Consider the following 27,355-nt stretch of genomic DNA (forward strand, 5'->3'; position numbering starts at 1 on the left):
CCGTTCCTTCTAACTCAGGGAGCTTTTCTCCAGGAACCCTTCTCAGATGGAATCACTTGTCCCTCTTCTGGCATCCCCAGAGGCCAGTACTTTCTTCTTTCTTTCTTGCATTCACGCATGCAGCCATCCACTCCCAGCTGCTTGTGGTGCAACTAACTACTAAATACCAGACGCTGCTATAGACGCGACACAATGCAGGGCCAGACGGGACACGGTCCCAAGCCTCCCGGAGATCACTTAACATTTTTTTTTTTAAGATTTTTAATTTATTCATTCATGAGAGACACAGAGAGAGAGAGAGGCAGAGACACAGGCAGAGGGAGAAGCAGGCTCCACGCAGGGAGCCCGACGCGGGACTCGATCCTGGATCTCCAGGATCACGCCCTGGGCTGAAGGCTGCCCCATCACTTAACATTCTTGAACTGGAAGACTAAAAAAAAAAAAAAAAAAAAAAGTGAACATGGAACAAAAACCACACAAATTGTGTCCTAGACAGAAAATCAAAAAAATAAATAAGAGAAAGAAAAAAGAAAATAAACAGACGCTAAGACCCCCCCCCCTTTCCACCCCCTCCCCGCCTCCCCGCCTCCCCGCGCTTCCACCCCGGGGGGTGGAGGCGGAGGGGCCCGAGCGCGGCTCCGTCTGCGGCTGCGCGCGCGGCCGGCAGGGGGCGCGGCGCCCCGCCCCGGCCCCGCCCCTCCAGGCCCCGCCCCTCCGGGCCCCGCCCCCGGCCCCGCCCCCGGCCGCTGTGCGCGCGCTGGCCCGGCAGCATGGCGGCGGCGGCGGGCGCCCCTCCGCCGGGTCCGCCGCAGCCTCCTCCGCCGCCGCCGCCCGAGGAGTCGTCCGACAGCGAGCCCGAGGCGGAGCCCGGCTCCCCGCAGAAGCTCATCCGCAAGGTGTCCACGTCGGGCCAGATCCGGCAGAAGGTGAGCCGCGGCGGCGGCCCGGGCGCGCGCCCCTCACGCCGCGGGAGCCCCGTGAGGCCCGCGGCCCGGCCCGAGAGCCGCCCAGGCCCGGCCCAGCCCGGCCCGGGGTCCCGCGGGCGCCGGGGGCCGGGCGGAGCGCGCCCCGCGGGGTAACGGGCCGGCCGCCCCGCCCCGCGCCCCGGGGGAGCGCGCCCTCCCTGCGGGGCGGCGGCCGGGACCCGGGCGGGGGGCGCAGGGGGCGCAGGTGGGCGCCGCGCGGGGCCGGGCGGGCGGGCGGGGCGGGGCGCCGGGCCGGGGGCGCCCGCGGCGGGGGGGGCTGCGCGGCGAGGGCCGGGAGGACGCAGGCCCAGAGGCGCGGGGCGGGCGCTCCAGGAGCAGGGGTGCCGGCTGCGCCCCGCAGACGGACGCCCCCGAGCCCCGGGCTCCGCGCGCCGCCGAGGGCTGGCCGGGTGCTTGCCCGCGGGGTGCTCCGCAGACCCGCCTGCGGTCCCCGGGGACACCCAGCTGGCCCCGGGCGTGGGGGCTCTTCCCGGACTCGCGCGCGTTTCCGTGCCCCGAGAGGCAGGGATGCGCGGTCCCTGGGGAAAGCCGGGAGTCGGGGCGGGGGGGCTTATCCTGGCCGCGCCCCCGCTGGCCACCGAACTCTCGCCGTTCGGCCGGAGAACTCCCGACGGCTGAAGAAGATTCGCTGCAAGAAAGACGCATTTCCTTTCTGCGGGAGGAAAGTTGAGCCCTTTGTTTTCCCATGGCGGTTCCCGTTGAAGGCTGCTTATGGTTTTCGCCACAGGTGAGCCGTCTCTGTTAGAACACGGCTGCCCCAGGCAGGTGGCCGCACAGGTGGCTGAGGGCACGCTGGGTCTGGTCTGTGGGCAGCCCCGGCCGCTCCAGCTGGCACAGGCGCTCATCCTGCTGCACTGCGCTTTTCCTCCGGGGCCAGTGAGGTTCCGCTGGTACTTTCACTGTGGGAGCCATTTCTTGCTCTGCCTTCTGTCAGCCTTGGATCCTTGTGCTGGGGCTAATCTTTGGTCTGAACGTGTTACAAACAAGTTTAACTGAGAAGCGTTCCAGTTGTTCAGCAGATAGGTATCGAACGCCTCCTTTGTTCCAGGCATAGCGGTATGGTCATAACTGTAATGGTAGCAGTTCTTCTTTGCTTACCAGGCAGTGTGCCAGGCACTTTTCTTGGGTTAACTGTGCAGCAGTCTACACGGGTTAACTCATTTAGTGCTAGTGAGAACCCATTGAGTCGGCTGTTGTCTATCAGCCCCCATCTACATGGGATTGGAAATCGAGGTAGAGAGGTTAAGTGACTTGCTCAGGGCGTCACAGGTTGTAGAGGTGGATCTGGATCTGAACTGTGGTCAGGATCCCACGATGGACAGTAGGAGTCTGGATCCTAGTCTGTAGGAGATGGACGCCTGTGCATGGGACAGTAAGACATAGTAAGTCCTGTGGAAGCTCAGGGGGCAGAGAATCCAGCTACCCTGGCAGGCAGGGAGGGGACATCCCCTTTAAAACAAATCTGGAGGGAGGGATCCCTGGGTGGCGCAGCGGTTTGGCGCCTGCCTTTGGCCCAGGGCACGATCCTGGAGACCCAGGATCGAATCCCACGTCGGGCTCCCGGTGCATGGAGCCTGCTTCTCCTTCTGCCTATGTCTCTGCCTCTCTCTCTCTCTCTCTCTGTGACTATCATAAATAAAAAACAAATCTGGAGGGAAAGAGCTTGCCAGGCTAATTGGGGAAGGACGGGCTTTGCACATAGTTGATGCATATCCACACGTATCGAAAGGTTTAGGCACCCCTGGGAATGGTCAGAAGGTGAGTGGGTCAGGTGGAGAAGAATTAGGAAGAGGCTGGAAAGGTAGATTGGGTTGGATTTTAAAGGGCCAGCTGTGGAGTTGGGTTTTTGGCCTTGGGCGAGAGGGAACCACTGAGGGTTATTCAGAGCATGGGAGTGACCAGTCAAGATGTGCTTTTAGGAAGATCTCCAAGTAGCCCTAAAGGATACTGATAAGAGTTGCTCCCCCCTGTTGTTTGGTCCTGGAGCATGGTATGTGCCCAGTGTGGGGTGGATCATGTGATTTACAAGTGTGATTAAGATTAGATCTCTCGGGATCCCTGGGTGGCTCAGCGGTTTAGCGCCTGCCATTGGCCCAGGGCGTGATTCTGGAGTCCCAGGATCAAATCCCACATCGGGCTCCCTGCATGGAGCCTGCTTCTCCCTCTGCCTAGGTCTCTGCCTCTCCCTCTCTCTCTCTCTCTCTCTCTCTCTCTGTCTCTCATGAATAAATAAATAAATAAATAAAAACCTAAAACAACAAAAAAAAAAGATTAGATCTCTCAGAGATTCCAGTATTTGTCCAGAATTCTGTTCCTTAGGAGGCTTCCCCCACCTCAAAAACAAACAAACAACAACAACAAAAAAAAAACAAAGAAAACAATAGCTGCTGTACCTACCAGCTGTTCTGGTTGAGGAGGAGTGATGGGTAGAGTGTTAAAAATACACCCTGAGGACTTGAGTTGCTGAATACAGTCACATCTGCTGTACAGATAGCTTAAGGCTAATTTTTCTTTCGTGTTGTTAGAGATTGTCTGAATGTGGGAAGTGTGAGGTTTTCTGTGTGCAGTAGCTCCCCCCCCCCCATTTTTAAAGCATATAAGCCATTCAGAAAATTGCTGTGGTGTATGTGGTGCATAAGAGAAATCTCTGAAATGATAGGAGTATCATTCTGATTCTAAATGGGAAAGCTGAAACCACTTGAAGTATTTAAAACAGAGGGAATTTAATGTAGGGGAGTGGTTGCACAGATGATAAAAGAACTGAGGATGCAAACAGTGGCCAGTGAAGCAACCCTGAGATGAGGCAACAGATAGGAAACCACTGTCACCCCTGAGCTGGAGGACAGGGAGGAGGTGGCGTTTTAGACCCCAGGAGCAGCTTCCACCTGCCAAGAGGCTGAACTGCCTGGGGTTGTCGGTTGTCTGGGGGGCCCTGGTGCCTTTCAGGGGGCACAGCTGCTGCTGGAGTCTTAACCCCATCCCCTTCTTGCTTGGGAAACCCAGCCTGTTAGGGATCAGCCCCTCTGCAATTTGGAATAGAGCAGAAGATCAAGGAATGGAACTGAGGACACGCTGGCCCAGGTACTAGAGGTGTGTGCATGTCAAGTTTTTGAAATACCAGTCCAGTGCGAGGTAAGAGCTGTCTTAATGGAAAAAGGAAGGGAAGTATCTTATGACAGTGCTTCTTAGATTTTATTGTGCAGGCACATCCCCTGGGGATCTTGTTTAACAGCAGATTCTGGTTGAGTAGGTCCGGAGTGTAGGTCTGAGAGTCTACATTTTAATCAGCTCTCAGGAGATGCTGCTGTTGGTCCATGGACCAGACTTTGAGAAACAAGTCCTTATGACATATGTGTCGAGAGAAGCTTTCCCAAACTCCAAAGAAATCTGTAGTTTAAGAGGTTCTTTTAAAATTTTTCCCCAAGCCTTTAGCGTTACTGAAAACTTGATGAGTGGAGATTTGAGATGGTCATTTAGAAGTTTAGCATGTCATGCATGTCTGATATTCTCCCAAATTCCAGCTGCCCCTGGGAAGCCCATTACTTCATTTGTATTTCCTAACCATGGCACACAATACTGACTCTATAGGACCTCATAGTTAGTGTGAAAAGGGAAGATAGGCTAATACACTGGTAAATTAATTCACTAGCACATTATAAGGCATTTTAAAATTTGAATAAAGAGCAGTGTGATTCTGTAAAGCATCTCAGTTAAGATAGAGTTTAATCTATTTCAAAGTTTTTAAAAAGCCAACATTTTTGGCTTTGTGCAGAAAAATGTTCATATTCCTGATTTCAAATTTAAACAAAGCATTTTTCTCATTGTGAAATGAAGGCTAGTAGAAATTAGGCAAAATGTTTAAGTTGTAAAATACTGAAAAAATAGCTTTATAAAGATATAATTCACATACCGTACAGTTAACTCCTTTAAAGTATGTAGTTCAGTGGTTTTTATGTATGCACAGTTGTGCAACCATCACCACAGTCAATTTTAGAATGTTTTCATCACCCCCAAGAGAAACCCCATAACCGTTAGCATCCGTTCCTCATTCCTTCTAACTCTCCCAGCCTCAACAACTGCTGATCTACTTTCTGTCTTGAGGATTTGCCGATTCTGGACATTTCACATACATAGAATCATGCAGTATGTCTGCCTTTTGTGTTTGGCTTCTTTCACTTAGCATTAGCATTCAGAGGTTACCCATGTTGGCACCTGCACATTTGGGTTAATCCCACTTTTTGGCCATTCTGGATGAGGCCGCTGTGAACATTCACGTACCTGTTTCTGTGTGGACATATGTGGTGTGTCATTTCTCATGAGTGTCTGCTTAGCAGTAGGTTTGCTGGGTCACATGGCAACTCTGTGCTTGACCTTTGAGAAACTGCTGGACTGTTTTCCAGAGTGGCTGTACCATTTTACATTTATTTTCTCCAGCACTGTGTGAGGGTTCTAGTTTCTCCATGTTTTCAGTTATTACGTCTTTCAATTATAGCCATCCTAGCAGGTGTGTAGTGGTATGAACGGTTTTTAAAGCTCATGTGCATATTTAAGAGTCTAAACTTTGTTGTTAAACAAATTGATTCACATTCTACTCCCACTTAAGACTTGGTTTCCTGATCTGAAACAGGGAAAATACCAGTTCCTGGGTTGTCAGTAATGACAGTAAATGTATTCTTGAGCCTCAATTTCCACATCTGCAAAATAGTATATGTGCTGCTGAAGCGAGTACTACATCTGCAAAATAGGAAGGATAATACTAGTTGTCAGATCCTTAAAATAGAAATGATGTTAAGTCATAGAAGTTAATGGAACAATCTACGTACATTTAGCATAGGGCCTGGCATATTATCAGCCTTTAGTAAATGGTTTCTTTTATGATTACCTCTGTCTTTTTTTTTTTTTTTTTTAAGGTTTTATTTATTTATTCCTGAGAGACAGAGAGAGAGGCAGAGACACAGGCAGAGGGAGAAGCAGGCTCCACGCAGGGAGCCTGATGTGGGACTCGATCCCGGGTCCCCAGGATCACATCCTGGGCCGAAGGTGGCGCTAAACCGCTGAACCACCCAGGCTGCCCTACTTCTGTCTTTTTAGTCATTCTCTCTGAACCTCTCCTTCCCTAGCTTGGGCTGGCTGATTCTTCATCTCTAGCAGCCAGAAGAGCAAATAAAAATGAATCTGGCAGATAATTAGCAATGAAAATCTTTTTAAAATGTTAATTTATTGAATATGAGTGGGAATACCATGGACTGGTCATTATTTTTCTTGTTTCACAGATTCATTTTAACTCAGCAAATATTGTTAAGTGTACTAGGCTCTTGGTGTACCTTACTGAACGACAACCATAAACACCCCTGGAGCTAATAGTCTGAAGAGAAGACAGACATTAGTAAGGTGATCACACAGTTAGCGTGGCACTGTGATTGGGGATGAGCGTTAAGCAGGTGACAGCCAGAGTGCTTTGGGAGGATGTAATCAGTGATTTTGACCTGATACTGGGAGGGGGGGGTGGTAGGGGGAGGTGAGTAGGGGAAAGTGACTTCTGCTTCTATTAGTGGTGGGCTGAGTAACTGACCAGCCATTCTGCTAAGCACCGTCACCTAATAGGAGGCAGTTGATAAGATACTGCAGAATTACAGGGCTAGAAACAGGATGACGAAGGTCTGTGGAAGTGAGCTGGCATCTAGGGCTGACTGCTTTTTACCTTGGAGTCAGTAATAGTTGGAATAGTGTTCCCCTAAAATTCATGTTCACTTGGAACGTGAGTGATAAGATTGTCTTCTTTTATTCATAACGAACTCCTTTTGGCTACATCTGAATTTATGCTAACGGGGTGACTCATGATGGGAGGTGGTTACCAGAAAGACCAAACAAGTGATTAGAAGTGTAAACTTTCAGCATTTACCCCCAACTTCGTAGGAGTGGAGGGGGCTTGGAGATTGAGTTATAAAAACTCTTTTAACAAGGAGATTCAAGGAGTTTCTGGGTTGGCAAACACGTGTGTGTGTGTGTGTGTGTGTGTGTGTGTGTGTTGGCATGCCCAGAGAGGGCATGGACATTCTCTGCTCCTTACCACTCCTATACATTGCCCTGTGCATCTCTCTTCATTTGGTGTCTCTTTCTGGGTGCTAGGAAGGAGGTGGAGCAAGGGAAAGCTCACCACAGTTAGTGGGAATATTATGTCGGCGACACCACATTAGAAGACATTTCGCTAGTGTCTATTAAAGTTAAAGAAATGTATATCCTATGTTTCGGCAGTTCTACTTCTAGGTGTGTGTATCTAATGGCTAAGCTACCGTACTCCAAGAGGCATGTACAAGAGTATTACTAGTGTATTTTTTGTAATAGCTCAAAAGTGGAGGGAACCCAAACATTAGTCAGCAGTAGAATGGATAAATAACTTATGGTATGTTCTTTCAAGAGAATATTCTGCATCAGTGAAAACGAACTGCTGCTACCTGCTGATTTAAGGATTAATCACAGCATTGATGTAGTCTGGCCAAAAAAGCCAGACATGAAAGAAAGTTGTGTACAGAATAGATAGGGCACTTAGGTGTTTAGTCTTGCCGGCTTGTGTCTTTAAGCTTGCATGCAAAGAAATGATTATCAGAGATGTCTGGGTGATGGAAAAATCTGGGTAGGTTTGGGTGCTCCATGAGAGAGGAAGCTTCCAGAGTGTTCTGTTTCTTGACCTAGATAGTGGGTTCTCAATTTGTGGTAATTATATGCACTTTTGTTCTGTGGGCTTATATTTATGTGTGCTATTTTATAATGAAAAACATTTTTTAAAGGATTAATAAAAGAATGAGGAAGATGTAGTTGGTCAAAGAGGTGTGCAAAGGCTCTGTGGCCAGAGAGGATGCTTGGGAAAGTCAAGGGCCTGAAAGAAAGCTGGTGTGGATAGAGTTGGCAAGACTTAAGGTGTCCTTGACAGGGACATGAGGCTGGGGGGGCTGGGTAGGGGGCTGTGTTAGGGGGCTCTGTAGGAGTGGGGTGCTGTTGCTTTAAGATTTTATTTTATTTTTTTTAGCAATCTCTATATCCAACATGGGTCTTAAACTCACCACCCAGACTAAGAGTCACATGCTCTACCAACTGAGCTAGCCAACTGTCCCTGCTTTTAGGAAGGAGTGAGACATAATCTGATCTATGTTGAAAGGATTGCTCCGGCTCTGTTGTGGCCACCTGAGTGGGTGCAGGTAGCCTAGGCCAGTGTTGGGGTGGTGGTGATAAGAGTTAGTTGGATTTGACATTGTGAGAACTTAGTGATGGTTTGTTGTGGGGATTGGGAAGAGGTGGCTTGTGGTTCCCTTGACTGGATACTGGAGCACTTCTCTGGAGTTCTACGTGAGGACCAGCTCTGGGATTTTGCTGCAGTGGTACCCTGGATCCTCATATTCTCAACTATCCCAACTTCACAGAGGAGGGGTACAGACTCAGAGCAGTTAGGTAGCTTGCCAGCATGCCATGAAGCCACCCAAGCCTCATAGATTCCAGATTGCACCTCTTCCTACTGGATCCTTCCCAGCCCCTTGATGGTCCTGTGGCAACAGTGGGAGTGGTTCCTGGAGCCAGAGAGGGAACAGCAGCACCGTGGGAGAGAGGCCCGCTCTCTCCCATTTAGAGATTGTCTGAATGTGGGAACTCAGCCACTGGCTTTAGGATGTGGGCAGAGCAGGGGACCAGTCAGAGAAGGAAGTGGGTGAAGCTGGGGAGGTGGGGGGAGAGGAGGGGAGGGAGGGAAAGAAAGGGAAGAAGGTAAGTTCCTGATTTCAGCACCTGGAGGCCCACCTGCACTATCATTACTGTTACTTTTATATTTCTTTCTAGACCATTTTTCTGGGTATGTATAACTGAGTTGGAATGAAAGTATATGTAAGTTTTCACTTGAATTTTATGGGCATTGTACCATATATTCTGTGAAGAATATCTTTGCAAGGAAAGCTCTTTTTCAATGTTTAATTATGAAAAATTTAAAAATAATAGTACAGTGTGTGCCTAATAACTTACTACCAAGAATCAGTAATTGTTTACATATTGCCAAGAATGCCTTATCTATATGTATTGAATATAAATCATCTGATAAACCATTGAAAGTAGTTTGTAGACATCACAACACTTTAACCCTAAATAGCTCAGCATGCACCTCCTAAAAATGACATTTTAAAAATACCATTATTCTATCTAAGCTCCTAAAAATAAGGATATTTTCCTGTGTACCATTATTACACCTAAAAGTTTTATTTATTTATTAAATATTTTTATTTATTTGAGAGAGCATGCGAGCACAAGCAAGGTGAGGAGCAGAAGGAGAAGCAGACTCTGGGACTCTGAGATCATGACCTGAGTCAAAGGCGGACACTTAACTGACTGAGCCACCCAGGCGTCCCTACACCTAAAAATTAATTGTAATTTTCTAATATCTAATAAGCACATCATTTTTAAATTCCTCCAGTTGAACCAAAAATGTCTTTTATAGCCTCCCTCGGGGGACCATATACCAATCAAAATTCATGCATTATATTTTGTTGTACCTTTTCAGGAGTCTCTCAGCTTAGAACAGCTCCCTATGGGCACCTTCTCCCTCCCCTCCCCACTATGACATTGACTTTTTGAAGAGACAGGGGCAGTGGTCTTGTAAAATCTGTGTCTGGATTTGTCTGATTGTTTCCTTGTGGTTTCTTTGATCCTTTTATGGGCTGTAAACTGGAAATGAGTGGTTTGAAGAGTCAATTACATTCAGGTTGATGTTTTGGGCAGATCTCCTCCATCTGGATGCTCAGTGTCCTTCAGCCTGTTCCCTCTGCTGTGTCATCATTTGTTTTATGCGGAGATGCTAGATCTTTCCATCAGAAATGTACATTTCCCTCTTTGCAGTCAGGAGGTAACCTGTGAGGTGCTTCCTGGGCACTATGCAAATATCCTTCTCTTCAGCGGTTTTCAGCATTCCTTCCTAAGACTTGCCCAAATCAATTAACAAGTTTGCAAAATGGAGATATCCCCCCCCCCCCCCCCCCCCCCCCGCCCGTCACTCACTTCATCCATGTTTATCTGTTGGTATTCTTCTGTAAATTTTCCCCACTTCCACTGGGGAAGGACTACAATTTATCTTTAAAAAAAAAAAAAAAGGGCAGGGTAATTGCTGGATTCTTTCTGTTTAATTACCAATTTTCAAAGTCAAGATTTGGTAGGAAAGTCATCCCCGGCAGAGGCAAATGTTCCCCTTCTTCTCTCCCTTTCTGTCACCAGAGGTTCACTATTTTTATCCAGTGTTTTACAGTCGGTCACAGTCATTCCTTTTGATGCCCACATTGTTCACTTTTTCCCAGGAGAGCCCCTACAAGCTGGCTCTTTGGCCTTGGAGCATTTGCTTGCTGGATCGCCATCTGTTGTTTAACTTTCGGGATGGAACCCCGTGGTGGGGATGTGGGGCACGGTGTCCTGGGGCTGAGGCTGCTGGCCCAGGCCCATGAGCCGTGCTGCCCTCCTCTCCGTGCTGCCCGGGACATGCAGCGCCCAGTGATTTCAGCACATCCACCTGGCAGGTCTTTGCTTTCTTTTTTGGGGGTTGTATCTCTGACTTTTGCATCTCCATTTATTTTGTGTTCCTTTTCTGTGGTTCTTAATATTCGTAGATGTATCTGTCTCTTCACCCCTCTGTATGTGAGCTCTTTCCAGTCTTGTGTTCTCTCCACTATATCCTGTAGCTCTCAGTTTGGTCTTGGTTTTGTCTTGTACACGATCTATGACATTTTCTGCAGTGTACATTTTTCCCTCTAGCCCCTTACATGTGGATTTTAATTCTGCTGGGGCGTGATTGTTTTTGCTTCCTTTTCTAATCATGGCCTGTATCGCAGCTTGTTGTACTTTAATTTCATCCTGTTCTCATTTTGGTGCTCCTTGTCCTTGAAAAAACTTTAATTTTTCAGTAGAGTCAGTGTCTTCCTGTAATCCTACAACAAGAAACACGTATTTGCTAAGATGGTTTTCTGGTTTCTGTAATATATTAATTCAGATTTATGCCTGTGTTTTATGGTGTATCTTTACCCTCCTACCTCTAACTTTCTTGTTTTGATTTATCAGTCCTGGAATGTTTGTTGGTCTGTTGGTTTGAATTGCTGTTCAAACAGGGAGTGTGAGTCCCGCCTGAGATTGGCCCCACATCCAGTGCTGAGCTTGTGCTGCTCTGGGCCGGCTCTTCCCACCACCTCTGAGTAGTCTGAGTAGTGTGGTGCTTTGGGTGCCCTGCCACCTGCTTCTGGCTGGCTTTGCTCTTCTGCATCTGAATGTCACGGTACCTGGGTTGTGGTGGTTCTCCTGAGCCTGGCTCCTCTGGCCCTACGATGGTGAAGTACACCCCAGGATCCAGGTAGAGTGGTGCCTTGTCCATTGTAGCAAAATGGAAGAGGGGCACACTTGTTCTTTTTCTTTATTTACCATTGTAACCATTTTATTTATTTATTTTTAAAAGATTTTATTTATTTATTCATGAGAGACACACAGAGAGAGAGGCAGAGACAGGGGAAGCAGGCTCCATACAAGGAGCCCGATATGGGACTTGATCCCAGGACCCTGGGATCACGCCCTGAACTGAAGACAGATGCTCAACCACTGAACCACCCAGGTGTCCCTTAACCAATTTTATTTTTAAAAAATTTTTACTTATTTTCAAGTAGGTTCCACGCCCAACGTGGGGCTTGAACTCATGATCCTCAGATCAAGTGTCACACATTTTACTGCTGAGCCAGCCAGGTGCCCCCTCATTTTAACTATTTTGTTTTATTTATTTTTTTAAAAAGTATTATTTATTCATGAGAGACACAGAGAGAGGCAGAGACACAGGCAGAGGGAGAAGCAGGCTCCATGCACAGAGCCTGGTGCGAGACTTGATCCCGGGACCTCAGGATCACACCCTGGGCCGAAGGCAGGTGCCAAACCGCTGAGCCACCCAGGGATCCCCATAACCATTTTAAATGTATACAGTTCAGTGCTGTTAGGTACATTACCACGGTGGTGCAACTGTCACCAGTATTTAGTTGCAGAACTTTTTTATCCCCTGCAGAGAAACCTCTTCCCCGTTAAGTAGTCACTCCTTGTTCCCTACCCCCCAAGCCACTCATGTGCTGTCTCTGTGGGTTTGCCTCTTCTGGACATTTCATATCGGAATCACACGGCATGTGGCCTTTTGTGTCTGGCATCTTTCCCTTAGCATCATGTTTTCAGGGTTCATCCATGTTGTGCGTGTGTCAGCACTTTGTTCCTTTTTATGGCTGAATAGTATGCCATTGTATGGATATACCACATTTTGTTTATCCCTTCATCTAATATATGTTCGAATTGCTCCTATTATTTGGCTGTTTTGAATAGAGCTGCTGTGAACAAGTTATTATTTGAAAGCCTGTTTCCAATTCTTTTGGGTATTTACCCAAGGAGTGGAATTGTGGGGTAGTTCTGTGTTTACATTATTGAGGACCCTCTAAATTGTTTGTCACAATGGCCATGCACTCTTATATTTCCAACAGCACGACAGCGATGTAGGAGGTTCCAGTTTCAACACACTTGCCAACGTTTGGTTGTTTTTTTCTTTTTTTAATATGTTATGTCCATCCTGGTGGGTGTGAAGCGGTATCTCCTGGTATTGATTTGCATTTCTCTGGTAACTAATAATTTTAAACATTTTTTCCTGTGCTTTTTGGCCACTTGTGTCTCTTTGGAGAAGTGTCTATTTCAATCCTTTACCCATTTTTAAGTTGGGTTATCTTTTTGTTCTTGAGTTGAGGGGTTCTTTATATATCCTGAATACCCTTATCTGGGTATTCTGACCCTTATCAGATCAACAAATTTTCTCCCATTCTGTGGGTTCTCTTTTCACTGTCTTTTTTAAAAAAAAGACTTTATTTATTTTAGGGAGAGAGAATGCATGCCAATGGGGGGAGGGGCAGAAAGAGCAAGAGGGAGAGGGAAAGAATCCCAGGCATACTCTGTATGGAGCCATTGATCTCATGACGCTGAGATCATGACCTGAGCAGAAACCAAGAATAGGACACTTAACTGACTGAGCTCCCCAAGCGCCCCTCTTTTCACTGTCTTGATAGTGTTTTTTGATGCACAAAAGTTTTAAATTTTGACGAAGTCCAGTTTTATCTATGTTTTTCTTACTTATGCTTTTGGTGTCCTATTTGAAAAGCCATTACTGAATCCAAGGTCATGAAGATGTACTTTAATGTTTTCTTCTAGGAGTTTTATGGTTTTAGCTCTTTTTCTGTTAATTTTTGTAGATGGTGTGAGGTAATGGTCCAGTTTTCAGTCTTTTGCATTTGGATGTCCCAGCACTGTTGAAGAAAGCTACCTTTTTTTCCAGTGGGATTCAGCCTCTCAAGCTACATATCCTGTGATACTTAAAATCAGCTATGAGTTTCTCAGAATTGGTTGGTAATCTTGACCATTTTGGAGTGGCCTCAGTGGAGTTCACAGAGGGATTCATTCATTCATTCATTCATCATTCCTGTGGATGGTTGTGAGACAGTTACACATTTGAAGGGTTTGAACAGAAACAATTGTATTTCTGACTTTTATTTTTTTAATTTTTTTTTATTTATGATAGTCACAGAGAGAGAGAAAGAGAGAGGCAGAGACACAGGCAGAAGGAGAAGCAGGCTCCATGCACCGGGAGCCCGACCTGGGACTCGATCCTGGGTCTCCAGGATCGCGCCCTGGGCCAAAGGCAGGCGCCAAACTGCTGTGCCACCCAGGGATCCCTGTATTTCTGACTTTCTGTCATCCTAGAACTCTCCTATATTTCAAGTTGGGGGGTGTGGACTTGGTTTACTTCTTTTCATAGTTTGGGAAAATTTGAAATAAATTATTCCTCTTGTACATCTAATCCCACTTGGTGGTCTTTGTATTTGAACTCTTTGGTAAAGATGGATTGATACTCAGAAACTGAGCAAAAAGAAAGTCTAAGAAATTGTTCTTTATCTCTTTTCTCTATGTTTTCAGGTACTTTAAGAGGGCAAGTAAAACCCAGTTTTGTAAAACCCAATACTGAGTTAGGAGTCTGATTGTCCAAGTGTATTTTTACTGTGTACTAGTCATAATTGTCTAAGCGTATTTTTATATCTAGCCAGTATTGTGCATGAGCTGGATTTTGCTGTTTATAGAAACCCTGTAGCTTCTTCAGTCTCCATCAGCACATATGGGTACAACCATTTGGGGAAATGATTTGATGGCATGTTTGAAAAACAGGAAAGCCCATACTCTTTTTTTTCTTTTTTAAAGATTTATTTATTTATTTATTCCACTCCATTCATTCATTCATTCATGAGAGACATGGAGAGAGAGAGGCAGAGACACAGGTAGAGGGAGAAGCAGGCTCCACGCAGGGAGCCTGATGTGGGACTTGATCCTGGCACTCTGGGATCACGCCCTGAGCCAAAGGCAGACACTCAACCGCTGAGCCACCCAGGCATCCCAAAAGTCCATACTCTTGACTCAGTAATTCCACTGGTGGGATCATATGCTGAGGAAATAATCTTAAATATGAAAAAATACGATGACATTATGTTCATTGCAGCATTAAATATAAAAATGCAAACTCTAAGACACTCCAGTGGAACAACTCAGTGGATTAATGACCAGAGCTGACATAGCTCTTTCATGCTGGCATCAGGCACCATGCACGGGTGGTCTTAATTCACTTTCACGAGTGCGCGGATGTTGCCATGAGGTGGCTGAGTGCCCAGGCCACAGAACTGGGAGGTGGCAGAGGGAGTTACTGCTCTCTTGTGCCTGCTGCAGCCATTTCGGTGACTGAGGAAGGCAGTAATGAGGACGGTACTTTTTGATGTTGGGGAAACAGAGAGGCAGTGTGTACAGAATGCCATTCAGCTGTGTGCAAAACACCGTGCATAGGAAGTAAGACGGGGAAAGTTTTCAAACTGATGTCAGGGATTGTGCCCTGATACCAGGGGTGGTACAATTTGGATTATTCTTATTTCTACTTTTATGAAATTTTTTTTTTTGAAGATTTTATTTATTTATTCATGAGAGACACACAGAGAGCGAAAGTGAGAGAAAGGCAGAGACACAGGCAGAGGGAGAAGCAGGCTCTATGCAGGGACCCTGACGTGGGGACTCAATTCCCGAGTCTCCAGGATCAGGCCCTGGGCTGAAGGTGGCACTCAACTGCTGAGCCACCTGGGCTGCCCTACTTTTCTGAATTTTCTAAAATAAGCATTATTGTATGCTAAAGAAAACAAAAACAAAAGCTTAACATGCTATCCTTCACTTGAGGATTCCTGATATGGATAGTATAGGATGCAGTGCTCTGGTAGTAGAAGATGCAGAAGTCTGCCCTTAGTCTGTTCTCTGGAATGTTCTGAAACAGTTCCAACTGTCAGATCAAAACAGAGGAAGTTTAAGGAGCCAGATATACAAAAGGGCATCACTAGTAAAAACATAGGATTTAAACTTCATAGTATCCTAATAAATGAATACATTATATGCAGTATCTTAGTTATGTTCCCCTTGTTTAAATGTTTAACTCCTGTGTTGAAAATAATGCTAAATTTATCTAAGCAGAGTTCAAAGTCTTGATATAAATAAGATACACTTTTTTTGGAAAGATATATTTTAGCCTGACGCTGAAACTATTGCATACATGAAATGCTGTCAGTTTCTTAGATTTGCTCATAATAATTTCAGTGTCCTTAAGCATTTGAAAAGATGAACCGGAAATAGGCTATAGAGAAACAAAACCCCCAAAACCAGATCTGGTCACAATAAATTTAGAGTAGCAGGTTATTAAATAATTTGTATATTACATAACCCCACTTTTCTGTTTTATTTACGCACTGAGAACACACTGGAAGGATGTTATCGCAGGATGTCAGTGGCAGGTGCTAGCAGTGGCTGGACTGAGTGTTCTCAAGTGAAGAAAAAGCACTTCCCGTAAGCACGGCAGCCCAGAGGCTGCTGCTTAATACAGGACTTTATTTCTGCCTTCTGTCTGAAAACGGGCAAGGGGGCAGTAGAACCCAGGGAGGAGGCATTTGAGTACCGGGGGTTATGACACTGCTTTGCAGTGCATGTGAGCTGCTTTCCCTGGGCATTTCCTGCTCTGGGCAGCCCCCCCTGGGGTGGGATTGCCAGGTCAGGAACTGGGGTGTAGGGCAGTAAGCTGCCTTTAGCCACAGTGGTAGCAGCTCTGGGCCTTGCATTGAGGCCTCTGGTGTGTTTCATTCACTTTTGAGTTTCCAGGGCACCCTGCCTGTACCTCTGATGGAAATTTCCAAATGTACACAAAAATAGGCAGAGGAGTTTTCATCAGTCACCCAGTCTAAACAGTCATCAACATTGTGTCTTTCTTGTTTCCTCTATCCCCAGCCCCAAGTCTCACTTTCTTCTTAGTATTCAAAGCGAATTCCTATGATACCTTTTACTTTGTTAAAGTATCCCTCTATCACTGCACAATTTCCTTAAGGGTCAAGGGTCCTGTCTCTTTCATCATCATATTCCCAGCCACACTTGCACTTAAGTGTTCGATAAATATTTGTTGAAACCCAGAGTGCGTTTCACTCTGCAGGTCCGTGGGGAGATGGATCACGCTCTGTAGGCTCCCAGCAGCCGGGTGAGGCTCTGGTGCCTTGACTGCACCACAGCGTGCATGTACTTGGAAGTCACTCCTGCTGCCCGCTGTTGGGTTCGCCCACGTGGTGGGCAGTGCACATCTGTCCCTGTGTTCACCCCAGAGAAGTGGGGGAGTAGTTTTGACTGTGGCTTTAGTCTCACTTGTAAGAACAAACAAAGAAAACCTATCATCACGCATACTTCATGTTTCCACTTGATGTCGAAATGTGGAAAAAGTTGATGTCAGACTTGGGTTTGAACCCCACGTCTGTCCCTTCTCTGTGGACATAGGTCCTCTCTGGATCTCAGTTTCTTCATAAAGGAAATGGGATAGGAATTCATTACAGTGGTGAAGATTATATGAGATCCTAACACTATCCTTTTCTGCTGCAGAGTGGGCCCTGTGCAAACACGGACTCTTGTCTTCTCCCTGCCTGTGTGTGTGAGGAATGAGAATATGCAGTGTCTCTCTGAGGCGGCTTGTTGTGTAGATGAAGTGGGATCATCTGTGGGAGCCCTTAGCTGGGGGCTGTCCTGTGTGCTGCGCCCGGCTGTGACCTCCCTTCCGTGGGAGTCCTTTTACAGTTTTGTACCTTCCAGGGGGCTGATTTCCTTCCCTGTCTCGTCTGCTGTGTCCCTCCCCCGCCCAGAGGGAACCATTCAGCCATTTTTATTACTTTATTTGGTTAATTCTTCCATTGTTCCTGTTTGAAAATTTAAAAATAATAAATGCACATAGTTGCTTTTGAGTTTTATCTCTGCACACACACACACACACACACACAAATACCCTCTTTACACGAGAGGTAGCATGCTCCATACATGTTCTGCACCTTTCTTTTTTTCACTTAATAGAGTCCAGGGATCATTCCATAGCTGTATAAAGATCTTCCTCATTCTTTCACAATCATAAGTAGTCTGTTTTTTTTTTTTAAACATACCATAGCTTATTCAACTGCTTGCATCATTTTCAGTCTTTTGCTGTAATATTTTGCAGCAGATAGCCTTGTACAGACTTGATTTTATGCTCCTCGCCAGAGTATCTATGGGTGGGCTTCTTGGAGTAGATGTGCAGGGTAAAAGGGTAGATGCATGGGTTTGCTAGGTTTTGGCAGGTCCCCGTCCTCAGGGCTCACCTCATGTCCCATTGTATTAGTGGTGCTGAAAAGTTCCTCAGGGCCTCGACCACAGTGCCTGTTTGTTTTTTTCTGTCAATCTAATGATGATAATATATTTTAGTTTAGTATTTTTTTTTATTTATTTTTATTTATTTTTTATTTTTTTATTTTTTATTTTTTTATTTATTTATGATAGTCACAGAGAGAGAGAGAGAGGCAGAGACATAGGCAGAGGGAGAAGCAGGCTCCATGCACTGGAAGCCCGACGTGGGATTCGTTCCCGGGTCTCCAGGATCGCGCCCTGGGCCAAAGGCAGGCGCTAAACCGCTGCGCCACCCAGGGATCCCAGTATTTTTTTTTAAATGAGGTAGCTTGAGTGTTTTTAAGGACCATTTTTATTTATTTTTTTTGTGAATGGATTCTTTTATTTTTTGCTCATTTTCCTACCAGATATTAGTTTGTTCTCAAATTTTAGAAGCTCTTACAGATAGGGAGATTAGCCTTTTATGATATTTTGCAGAAAGTTTCCTCAGAATGCGCTGTGCTAGGGTGCTGGGGTGATTGAGATCACTAATACAGCCTCAGCCCTTAGGATCCCTTGATCTGGCCAGGGAGTCAGCCACATGATAGAGGGTCATAGATTTGTAAAGCATTGACAGCTGGTCTGCCTGGGGAGTTGGAAAGGCTCCTGGAGGTGGTGGCATTTGAGTTGGGTCTCAGGCATAGGAGTTTTCTGTCCATAATAAGATTCCAGGTAGAGGAAAGATCTCTCCAAAAGCAGAGGCTAGAAAGAAGTCAGTGTGTTTGGGTCAGATGGTTCTGGAGCTGAGGTAGTAGACCCTGGAATGCATGTGAGAGGGGCCTGTCCGGGTTGGAAGGAACCCTGAAGGCCACAGTTGGCTTCCTTCCAAGATGCAGGAAAGCAAGGGGATGTTTGTGAGTGGGCCCCAGCACTTTGCTTAGGGCAGGGTGCCTATTCAGCTCCTCAGGGGAACTTTTAAACTCTGTGGCTCCCTGGGCACCTGTTGGGGAGCAGCTGGCAGTTTCAGAACGTGCTAGGTGATGCTCCTGGCAGTGCGAGTTGAGTGCCAGCGGAGTACTGGCTGCAGGTTGGAGGGAGCATAGTGGAGAATAAAGGACCCAGGTTCCCTGACTTCAGTGTGGGGCTCTGGTCAGAAATTCACATTCTCAGGATTAGGGAGTAGTGGATTACTGTTGTAAGTGTTCCAGGGGTTCTGGTGGTGGTGGCCTGGGTCACCCTTGGGAGACACTGAGGCGGGAGACAGAATAATTTAAGCCCAAGGTAGGGATCTGAACTAAGCTGATGGCAGAGGGCCTGAAGATGGAGCAGAATCTTGAGTGACTTTAAAGTGAAGTCCACCCTGGTAACGACCGGTTAGGAATGGGGGACTGAAGGTGGAATGTGTGGCGGGAGTTGAAGCCACATGTGTTCTCACACATTAGTAAAGCAACTCCCTTGCTTCCCTGGTCCTGGCAGGACATTCATGTAGGTTTCTGTGACCAAGTCTGAACCATGTGGCTAGGGTTGGGAAAGTGTGATCAGTGTTGTGATGTTGGCTACACGTGGTACAACCAGCCCACTCAGAATTGAGAGTGCCTTAGCAAAGAGGTGGGGGAGTCAGTCGGATCATACATGGTCATAGGAGGGCCCTCAGTTTTAGGGAAAGTGGGTGTGAACTCCAAATGAAGGGCAGGTCAAGGAGCAGCTCTTTTGGGGGAATTTGGGCATTACACTTTGGGGACATTTTTTGGCTTTTCTGCTTTGGTCCTGCCTCATATTAGTGGAACAGGAATGGGACATCTCCCTAACAGCAGAACCTCTTGTGACATAGGGGCTTTGGGACATGGCTGCTTTCAGTCTTGCAGGCTAGTGACAAAGGGGAAGTTGGGTTCTCTTGATTGGTAAGAAAAGAATGGCTGTCCTTTATTCGTGAGTTAGCATTTTTGGGGGTCTTTAAGGGAAAAAAATTCATGTGGGGCACCTCTGTGTTGGATTGGTGGCACCAGATACAGTATCTGGCTCTTCAGAGTTGAGAGGAATCCTCCAGCATAGCAGTAACCCACGTGTGTCCCTGGTCTCTTGCTCCTGCTGGTTGCTGGTGCTGTGGAGACACTAATGTGTGTGATGTTCGGTTGTGGCCTGAGGTGTGCGGACTTCTCAGATTCTCATAGGATGGGGTAAGACCAGGTGGTGATAGGTAGGGGAGTTGTAGGTAAGCTGCAGGTAGTTCTGAATCAGGATGAATTGGGAGGAATTTGTGGGTGATGTTTTGAACTGATGGAAGAAGCTACCCTCGCTTAATTTATTTAAATCAGTTATCAGTAGATTTTTATGATTCATTTTGCCAACAGATATTTTTGGCCTGCTGTCTAGACCCTAGGTTTGAATTCTGGGTCTTTTTACTAGTTGTGTGGCCTTGAGTGACTTAACTTAATTCTTCGGATCCTCAGTTCCCTAATCTGTAAAATGGGAGTATTACTTCATAACTCCGAAGTTGATGGAAGGTTAAAAGATAAAAATGCCTCATATGTATCTAGTAGATGTGATGGGTACTCAGTAAGCATTTACAGTAACCTCGGGCAGCCCCGGTGGTGCAGTGGTTTGGCGCCGCCTGCAGCCTGGGGTGTGATCCTGGAGACCCGGGATGGAGTCCTGCATCGGGCTCCCTGCATGGAGCCTGCTTCTCCCTCTGTCTGTGTCTCTGCCTCTCTCTCTCTCTGTGTCTATGAATAAATAAATAAAATCTTTGAAAAAAAATACAGTAACCTCTGGGTCTTTGGCTATGTCCTACATGCCTGCCTTCTGTGAGCAAACCATACTGTTTATGGTATTCATGTACTATAAACCGTAGAAGGTTCAAGATAAGAGTGAAGGGGGCCTAATATGTCTTTGTGGTCTTTTATTAGCTGTTTAACCGTGGGCAGGTTTCTCAGTCTCTCAGTGCTGGGTTTTCTTATTTGTCAGTTGGAATATTAGCACGTATTTGTCCTATTAAGGCAAGCAGATGTAAAAATGCTCATGAAAATTTCAAGTTATATGCAAATTTAAGGTCATAAGTTTTACCAGCATTTTTTTTTTCCTCAGAAACATTTTAATAATTCTTTTGTGCATTAACTTTTATGCTAATATCCCCACGTTTTTGGAACTTGGTGAGTTTGGATGATGTGGACTAACGTAATCAGGCTTATGCAGGTTTTTGTTGAAGGACAAGCAGATCGCTGATGTGAACACTGGGCTAGGTTTTCACTTCTGTCTTCTCCTGTATCTTCCTCCCGCCCCGTTATTTCCTGGCCTGTGTGCAGCCCCTAGCCCTGTCTGCTGGGGTAGGCAGGCTGACCGTCAGGAACACGTGCAAATCCTCACACTTACACACACCAGACACTCCTGGCACCAGCAGAGCTCTGAGATTTTACTTCTATTCCTTTATTGACTAGCTTTGTTTTCCCCTTTCTTTTCACATACTGCATAACACACACATAAATGCCAATGCAACAGAAACGTGCATAATAAACTGCGTGTGTGAATCCAGCAGAGCATCAGGATGTCGCCTCCAGGGAGCCGTCCTGTCCAGCCCACTGCCCTTCAGCATCTCCTAGTCACCATTGGACTTACTCTGGTTCATGCCTTCTTCCAGTTTTCCATTTAGTAGTTTCTATTTCCTGTTACTGTTCTGTAGGCCTTCTTAGAATGCTCTGGATGCTGGCTCTGGCCGTTGGCAGTATTGTGTGTATCATCTCCCAGACTGTGGCTTCCCTTTTCCCTTTCTTTGTAAGGTATCTTTGATCAACAGTTCTCAGTTGGAATATAGTAGGCTTTAGCAGTTTTATAGATTGTGTTTAGTATTTTTTCAATCCTATTTAAGACCCGTGCCCGCCAGTTCCAAGGTTATAAGGCAATTTTCCTATATTGTCTGATGAACCTTTTAAAATTCTGCCTTTTGCATTGCGTCAGTAGCGCACTTGGAGCTGGCTTGTGTCTGTGGTGTGTGAGGTGGGGGGCCTTAAGGGCATCTTTGCCCTCAGATAACCTGTTGTGTTAGGCCCGGCCACTGACTGGTCCCTCCTCGTCCCCAGCTGGAGAAGCTGCTGCTGTCACACGTCATGCTTTCACATCTGCAAGCAGCTATTTCTGGGCTGTACTGAGCCCCAAATGCTGCTTCTTGTCATTTTCTTTAAGCAATGGTCCAGGACAGGTACAGATGCTTTGTTGTAGGATATTCTTTGAAGCGCTGTTGATAGTATTGAGCGAGAAGCATCCCATATGTTCCAGCTGCGCGAGTGAGTTGAGTGACACAGGCACCTCGGTACACGGAAAAACTCTGTGGCCGACAAAGATATATTCACTAATAGGGAAGGGTGTTGACATGTATCATGACAGAAAAAATAGGAACTTAAGGGATGGTACGTGCACTATGATTCTATGTTTATAGAAAGTTAAGAAACATGCAGGTTAAAAAAACCCACCTCCCATCTTTGCTTCCTTCCATTCCGGTCACATTTGGTGCTCTGTGCTCTGGCTTCACCCTGGCATGTCCTCTTCGGATTCCTCCCAGTTGGCATCATCAGTGTGGCCGCCTGGGTGCTTTCTCCTCACCCCTGGCCTTGTGCCCACTTTCTCCTGTCCTCCTTTGGGTTCCCGCCTCTCTGTACCCGAGCTTGGTGTCCCGGGGTTCCTGGTTCCCTGTGCCTCTCTCCTTCGCTCCTTTTCCATAGAGACCGTACCAAGGTGTCTCCCCTGTTAAACCTCCTCTCACAGCCTGACCTCCTGTCTGCTGCTGTCTCTCTGCTCAGCTCCCCCGGCACCCTTGAGGACCTCACGGGCATGTCCCAAATGAAGCCCCCAGCCTCCCCCGTGAAACCAGAGTCCTCCTCGCCTCCATCTGTGGTGATGGTCTTCCTGAGCACGCTCATGTCTGTGCCCCTCTCTCCCAGAGGCTCAGTGTTCCTGGCCGCCCTCTCACAAGAGTTTCTGAAGTGTTCTTTGTGCCTCCGGGTTTCCCTCTCCCTTTCGTCCAGACTGTGGCCAAAACCATCTTTCCAAAGTGTACATGAGGGCCTGAGACCCATAGGCCTGGCTGTCAATGATCTGGGCGGGTTTGACCAAGGCTCGAGGGGCCTGCTCTTTCCTTTTCCTGCCCACTGGTTTGAAGCCTTTCTCTCCTCCGCCAAAGATTTTATTTTTTCATTTGAGAGAGAGCGAGCGTGCGCACACACAAGCTGGAAGGGCAGGGAGAGAGAATCTTAAGCACATTCTGCGCTGAGCACAGAGCCTGTATGCAGGGCTCGATCCCACATCACTGAGATCACGACCGGAGACGAAACCAAGAGTCGGGTACTTGACCGACTGCGTCACCCAGGCGCCCCTCGTTTGAAGCCTTTTTAAGGGCATTTCCAGAGCTACCTTCCTCAGTCCTTTGTTTCTGAGCAGGATGACTTAGAGACTTGAGTTTCCCCCACAACAGGTGCCCAGTCTCGCCCCCGTGGGCCAGGTGCTCTCTGTGCTCACCGTGGGTGGCTGTGGCACCCAGAGCCACGCTTAGGCTCAGGCTGAAGACTGCCTGCCGGTTTTGTCCCTGGAGTCCAGGTTGGGGATTTACTTCCTCTCTGGAGGTGGCCGTGGGGCTCACTTTTGCCGCTCTGATTCTCGGTGCCTGCATGGGTTTCCAGTCTCTTCTTTCTTGTTCCCCATGGTAATGAAGGTGCCCTGGATTGCTTGAAGGACAGAGTGGGTGGGCCCTTTGGTTTGTGCAGAGAACTTGACAAAATGGTTCTAAGAGCCTGGCTGTCCAGCCTGTCCTGATCGAGCTGTGCTTGAGTCTGGGTTTTTGACTTCTGGTTCTCTGCTCCATTGGGCATGAGGAGGAGCCCTGCCAGCTGAGCAGTGTTTCCTGTGGGTGCCATTTACAAGCTGCCAAATGCAAAACACAGCAGATTATTCAGGGGTGTTATTTTCTTGACCACTTTTAGTTCATTGCTTTTGACTGAGTGTTTAAAAATATTCTGCAGCATATCTATAGTATTCTTGAGCAGCGAATCAGGAGAAGAAACGCAGTTTCTGAGAAAGCTTCAAAGAAATGCTGGTCTTTATCTTTCCCCCAGCCTTTTCCGCTGAAACCCACCAGAGTCTTTTTCTGAGTGCTCTTGTTCTATAAATAGAACAGCGGCCCTCCTTGGGTAGCCCAAGATCGCAGCTCTCATCCGCTTTCTGAAAGATTTGTGTGTGTGTGGTGGAGTGGATTATGTCTTAATTTTGCTTTTCTTTTATGTGTGAGATGTGTGGCGGGAGATGCAAGAAAAAATACTCTAGCGTTTATCCTTTAAAGATACTTATTTTAACTTTTCTGGGTCTGGGCTTGTTGGTTTTGTCGTCGTCTTTTTTTGGTTTGTTTTGTTTTTAAATTTGCATTTAGGAAAGAGATGGAAGTGGTGACTTCCCCTGCAGAGGTAAGGAAGACGCGTGGGGGCGAGGAGAGGTGCCTTCATCTGTGAGCAAGTCCTGTGAGGTCAAGGAGGAGGCTGTCCTGGAGCACAGCCCTGGCGCCCGTGGTCCCATCGCTGTGCGCACACGGGCGTGCTCTGGGTCTCTGAGGAGCACGTTGACACAAGTGTCCGTGTGTACTGGGCTCTGAAAAGAATGTTAGGAAGCAGCCTGGTAGTCCTGTATTGGGGATGGTTTCTCCCTGCAGCTGCTGCCATCAGAGGTGGGCCTTGCTCTCACCTTGGATCGGCCCCTGGTTCAGCACGTTCCCGCTCCTCAGAAGAGCCAGCACCTTCGTTTAGTTAACGATGGCAGTTTCAGATTCTGGGACGGTGGTTGGCATGTCTGTTCCGTTGTTCTTTGGGTGACGTTGTATTCTTGTCTCTCCTGCTTGGTACTCTTTAATTACCTGGGAGAGCCGGCGGTGATGTCCTCAGAAGGAAAGGCCAAGGCATGTGCCACAGAATGAGGAGGGAGATCCCTCAGGAGTTTGCCTCTGGGAGTTGGAGCACGTTGCTCTCTGCGAGGCCGGCCTGACCTGGCGCCTGGTCACGGGCTGGCACGTGTGGCTCCCCCTGCCCAGGGAGCTCACAGAGAGGATGTCCTGTGGCGGTGATAAGGCGGAGAGCAGCCGTGTGCCTTCCCAGGACCCCTGGGTACTGTGCTGCTCGGGCGGGGGTCCTGGTGCGTGGCCCCGTGTTGGTGGTGCGTACGGGACCGGGGGGGCTTGCTTTGGTGTTCTTCTCGGGGGCAGGGGGGGTTAACAGCATCCCGAGTGCCCTCCCTCTGTTTGGAGTTGGCCGATGGAGGGACCAGACCGCGCTGGTGTTCTGCTCTTGTCTTCTGACGTGTTTAGGTTACATGGGGTGTCTTGGTTTCATATTCTGTTGTGCTGAGTGGCCACAGGTACTCAAGTGCTTCGGATAGATACTTTCTTTAAAAGGTTAAAGTGCAAAGTTATACAGGATTAGGTAATTCATCCAAAACTTGTCTGAGCCAGTATTTGTGTACTTGAGCAGAGTTTTTGTGCATTCTGCTGGATTCCATGGTGAGACTCCATGTAGAACGGCCGTTTCTGTTAGCTGGGGAAAACCAGGTATGCCCATGTGGAGAGCCACGCACGTTGTTTATTCATTTTGCCCGTTAGTGGCTCCCAGTGGTTCAGACCTCTAATGATCAAGTAGTTCTTTGAGCATATAACTTCTAAGTGGCCTCCCTTGTCCTATTAGACCAGCCCCCGGGGACAGCACAAGAGGGGAATCAGCTCCAGAAAAAGCCGTGCCCTATTCTTGGCTTTAATTGAGCCAAGGTAAGTGGCCTGCTGTCCACCTTGTTTCTTAAGGGAACTCCAGTTTCATGGTGGACTGATGAGGTTTACAGGATGAGAGGAGTTTTAGTGACTTTGGTTGTGGCACTTCCCTTGACGGTGTGGGCAGAGGCACATGCCTAGCTTGTGAATTGGGGTGAGGGTTGAGTGGGGCGCAGGCCTTGATCTGTGCTGAACCCCACAGCAACCTACGTCGACAATTTTGGCAACAGGATCCTGAGAAATGGCAGGAGGCCAGAGAACACGGAGACAAGGCCAAGAATAGCTGAAGAATACCAAATGCTGAAGTTGGAGAATGCTCTGGCCCCTTGCTGCTTACTGTGGCCCTGCGAGTTTTCATGTTCCCTCCTGCTGATCCCCTGGGCATGGCCCAGCACACCTTGGGCCCAGGGTACCCTCAGCCCTCAGGCATGCCATCGGCCCTTGGAGAATTGTGTAGCCCTCGCAGGCAGTGCGCTCGGCCTGTCCATAGGCCAGGGTCTAGGGAGAATGCAAGAAGTACTTCAGTTAGGTTCCCGGCCCGTTGGTGTGCAGTTCCGCGGGACAGGTTCGAGGGCATCGTGCAGGCGCTTGCTCATGAATCGTTTCTGTGCTTTCAGACTGTCATCAAAGAGGGGATGCTGACCAAACAGAACAATTCATTCCAGCGATCAAAAAGGAGATACTTTAAGCTGCGGGGGCGAACGCTGTACTATGCAAAAACCGCAAAGGTGAGGTGCAGTGGAGACCACCTGAGAACAGACTCAGGAGGAGCTGTGGGGTGAGGGGACGACGGGACAGGTTCTATGCCTAGTCCACATCCTGGGACAGACTTCTACCGCTAGGATCTGTTCTTTCCAGTGGGCTTGCTAATGCTCTGGAGTGTTAGCTTTAATTTGTCTTAGAGCACTTTGGTTTCTCATAAATGTTGACTTCGACTCACTTTCTTTTTCTTTAGTGTCCTATGTCACCAGTGGGAAAGGGGGGAAGTCTCACAGAAATAACCAAATTACGGTTAGAGATCTTTCTCTGCGGTGGGGGGGGTGGGAGAGTGTCGCAGGCTTATAAATCTTATTATGGGCTAAAATAGATTTTTTTTTCTTTAAAAGCACTTTATTGAGTTATAATTGGCAAGCAAAAAGCTATAAATATTTAGTGTGTACAACTTAATGAGTTTGGAGATAAGTAGTACATAGCTGAGAAACTAATCGAAGCTGTTTTTGGAGCTTATTGGGCTTGTTGGTGTGTGAACAGGACTGTGACATTCTGTCTCGAGGCCCCTAGCCGAGCTCCTCCTTCCTCTATGCTGGCCTGTGTGTAAGCTTTGCAGCGAGTCACCGGGCAGCTCTAGTGGAAGACAGGGAGCCAGCGAAAGCCACTCAGTTACCGTTGTGTTTAAATGAATGTGGTGTGTTGGCAAAGCTAGCTTTTGGTATTTTGAATACCACTGTTGTCAATACTGATATTTTGGTGTTAAAATGTCAGTGATTCAGATTCCAGATTTTTTTGAGATGTATCCCTAGAGAGTGCATTAAACTTTGAAATTGAACAGAGCGACTTGTTTAGAGAGGGTTCTGACCACATCCCTCATTTAAAAAAAAAAAAAAGGCAACAGACTGCTTATAAGTTATTTTAGTTCTGTGTGTGTGTGTGGGGGGGGGGGCACGGGGTAGGAGGTTCATTACTTAAAAGGCTGAGTCTCTTTTCTAAGTCATTAGTATTTCCTCCAGGGATTCCCAACGGAGTCTTCTTAGAGGGCACAGTAAGGTAAACAGGAGATGCGGACTGTGCCGAGGGGATTTGGGGGAGAGTGGAGAGGAAA

General features: G+C 47.3%; 1 protein-coding gene across 3 annotated transcripts in view; it reads left to right on the plus strand.

Annotated features, from left to right (window-relative positions):
- The first annotated feature begins 762 nt into the window (after positions 1-762).
- Positions 763-27,355, plus strand: part of DGKD (diacylglycerol kinase delta) — a 110,896-nt gene continuing 84,303 nt past the window's right edge. For 2 of the 3 annotated variants that reach the window (XM_077869285.1, XM_077869286.1), the window contains exons 1-2: positions 763-926; positions 26,154-26,264. In XM_077869285.1, the coding sequence (XP_077725411.1) occupies positions 771-926; positions 26,154-26,264 (267 nt within the window). In that variant the 5' untranslated portion in view covers positions 763-770. Of the gene's footprint in view, positions 927-1,593; positions 1,714-26,153; positions 26,265-27,355 lie in introns of those variants that run through there. The other variant, XM_077869287.1, reaches the window with a different exon arrangement.

The sequence above is a fragment of the Canis aureus genome, chromosome 24, assembly GCF_053574225.1.
Source record: "Canis aureus isolate CA01 chromosome 24, VMU_Caureus_v.1.0, whole genome shotgun sequence".
Classification (NCBI taxonomy): domain Eukaryota; kingdom Metazoa; phylum Chordata; class Mammalia; order Carnivora; family Canidae; genus Canis; species Canis aureus.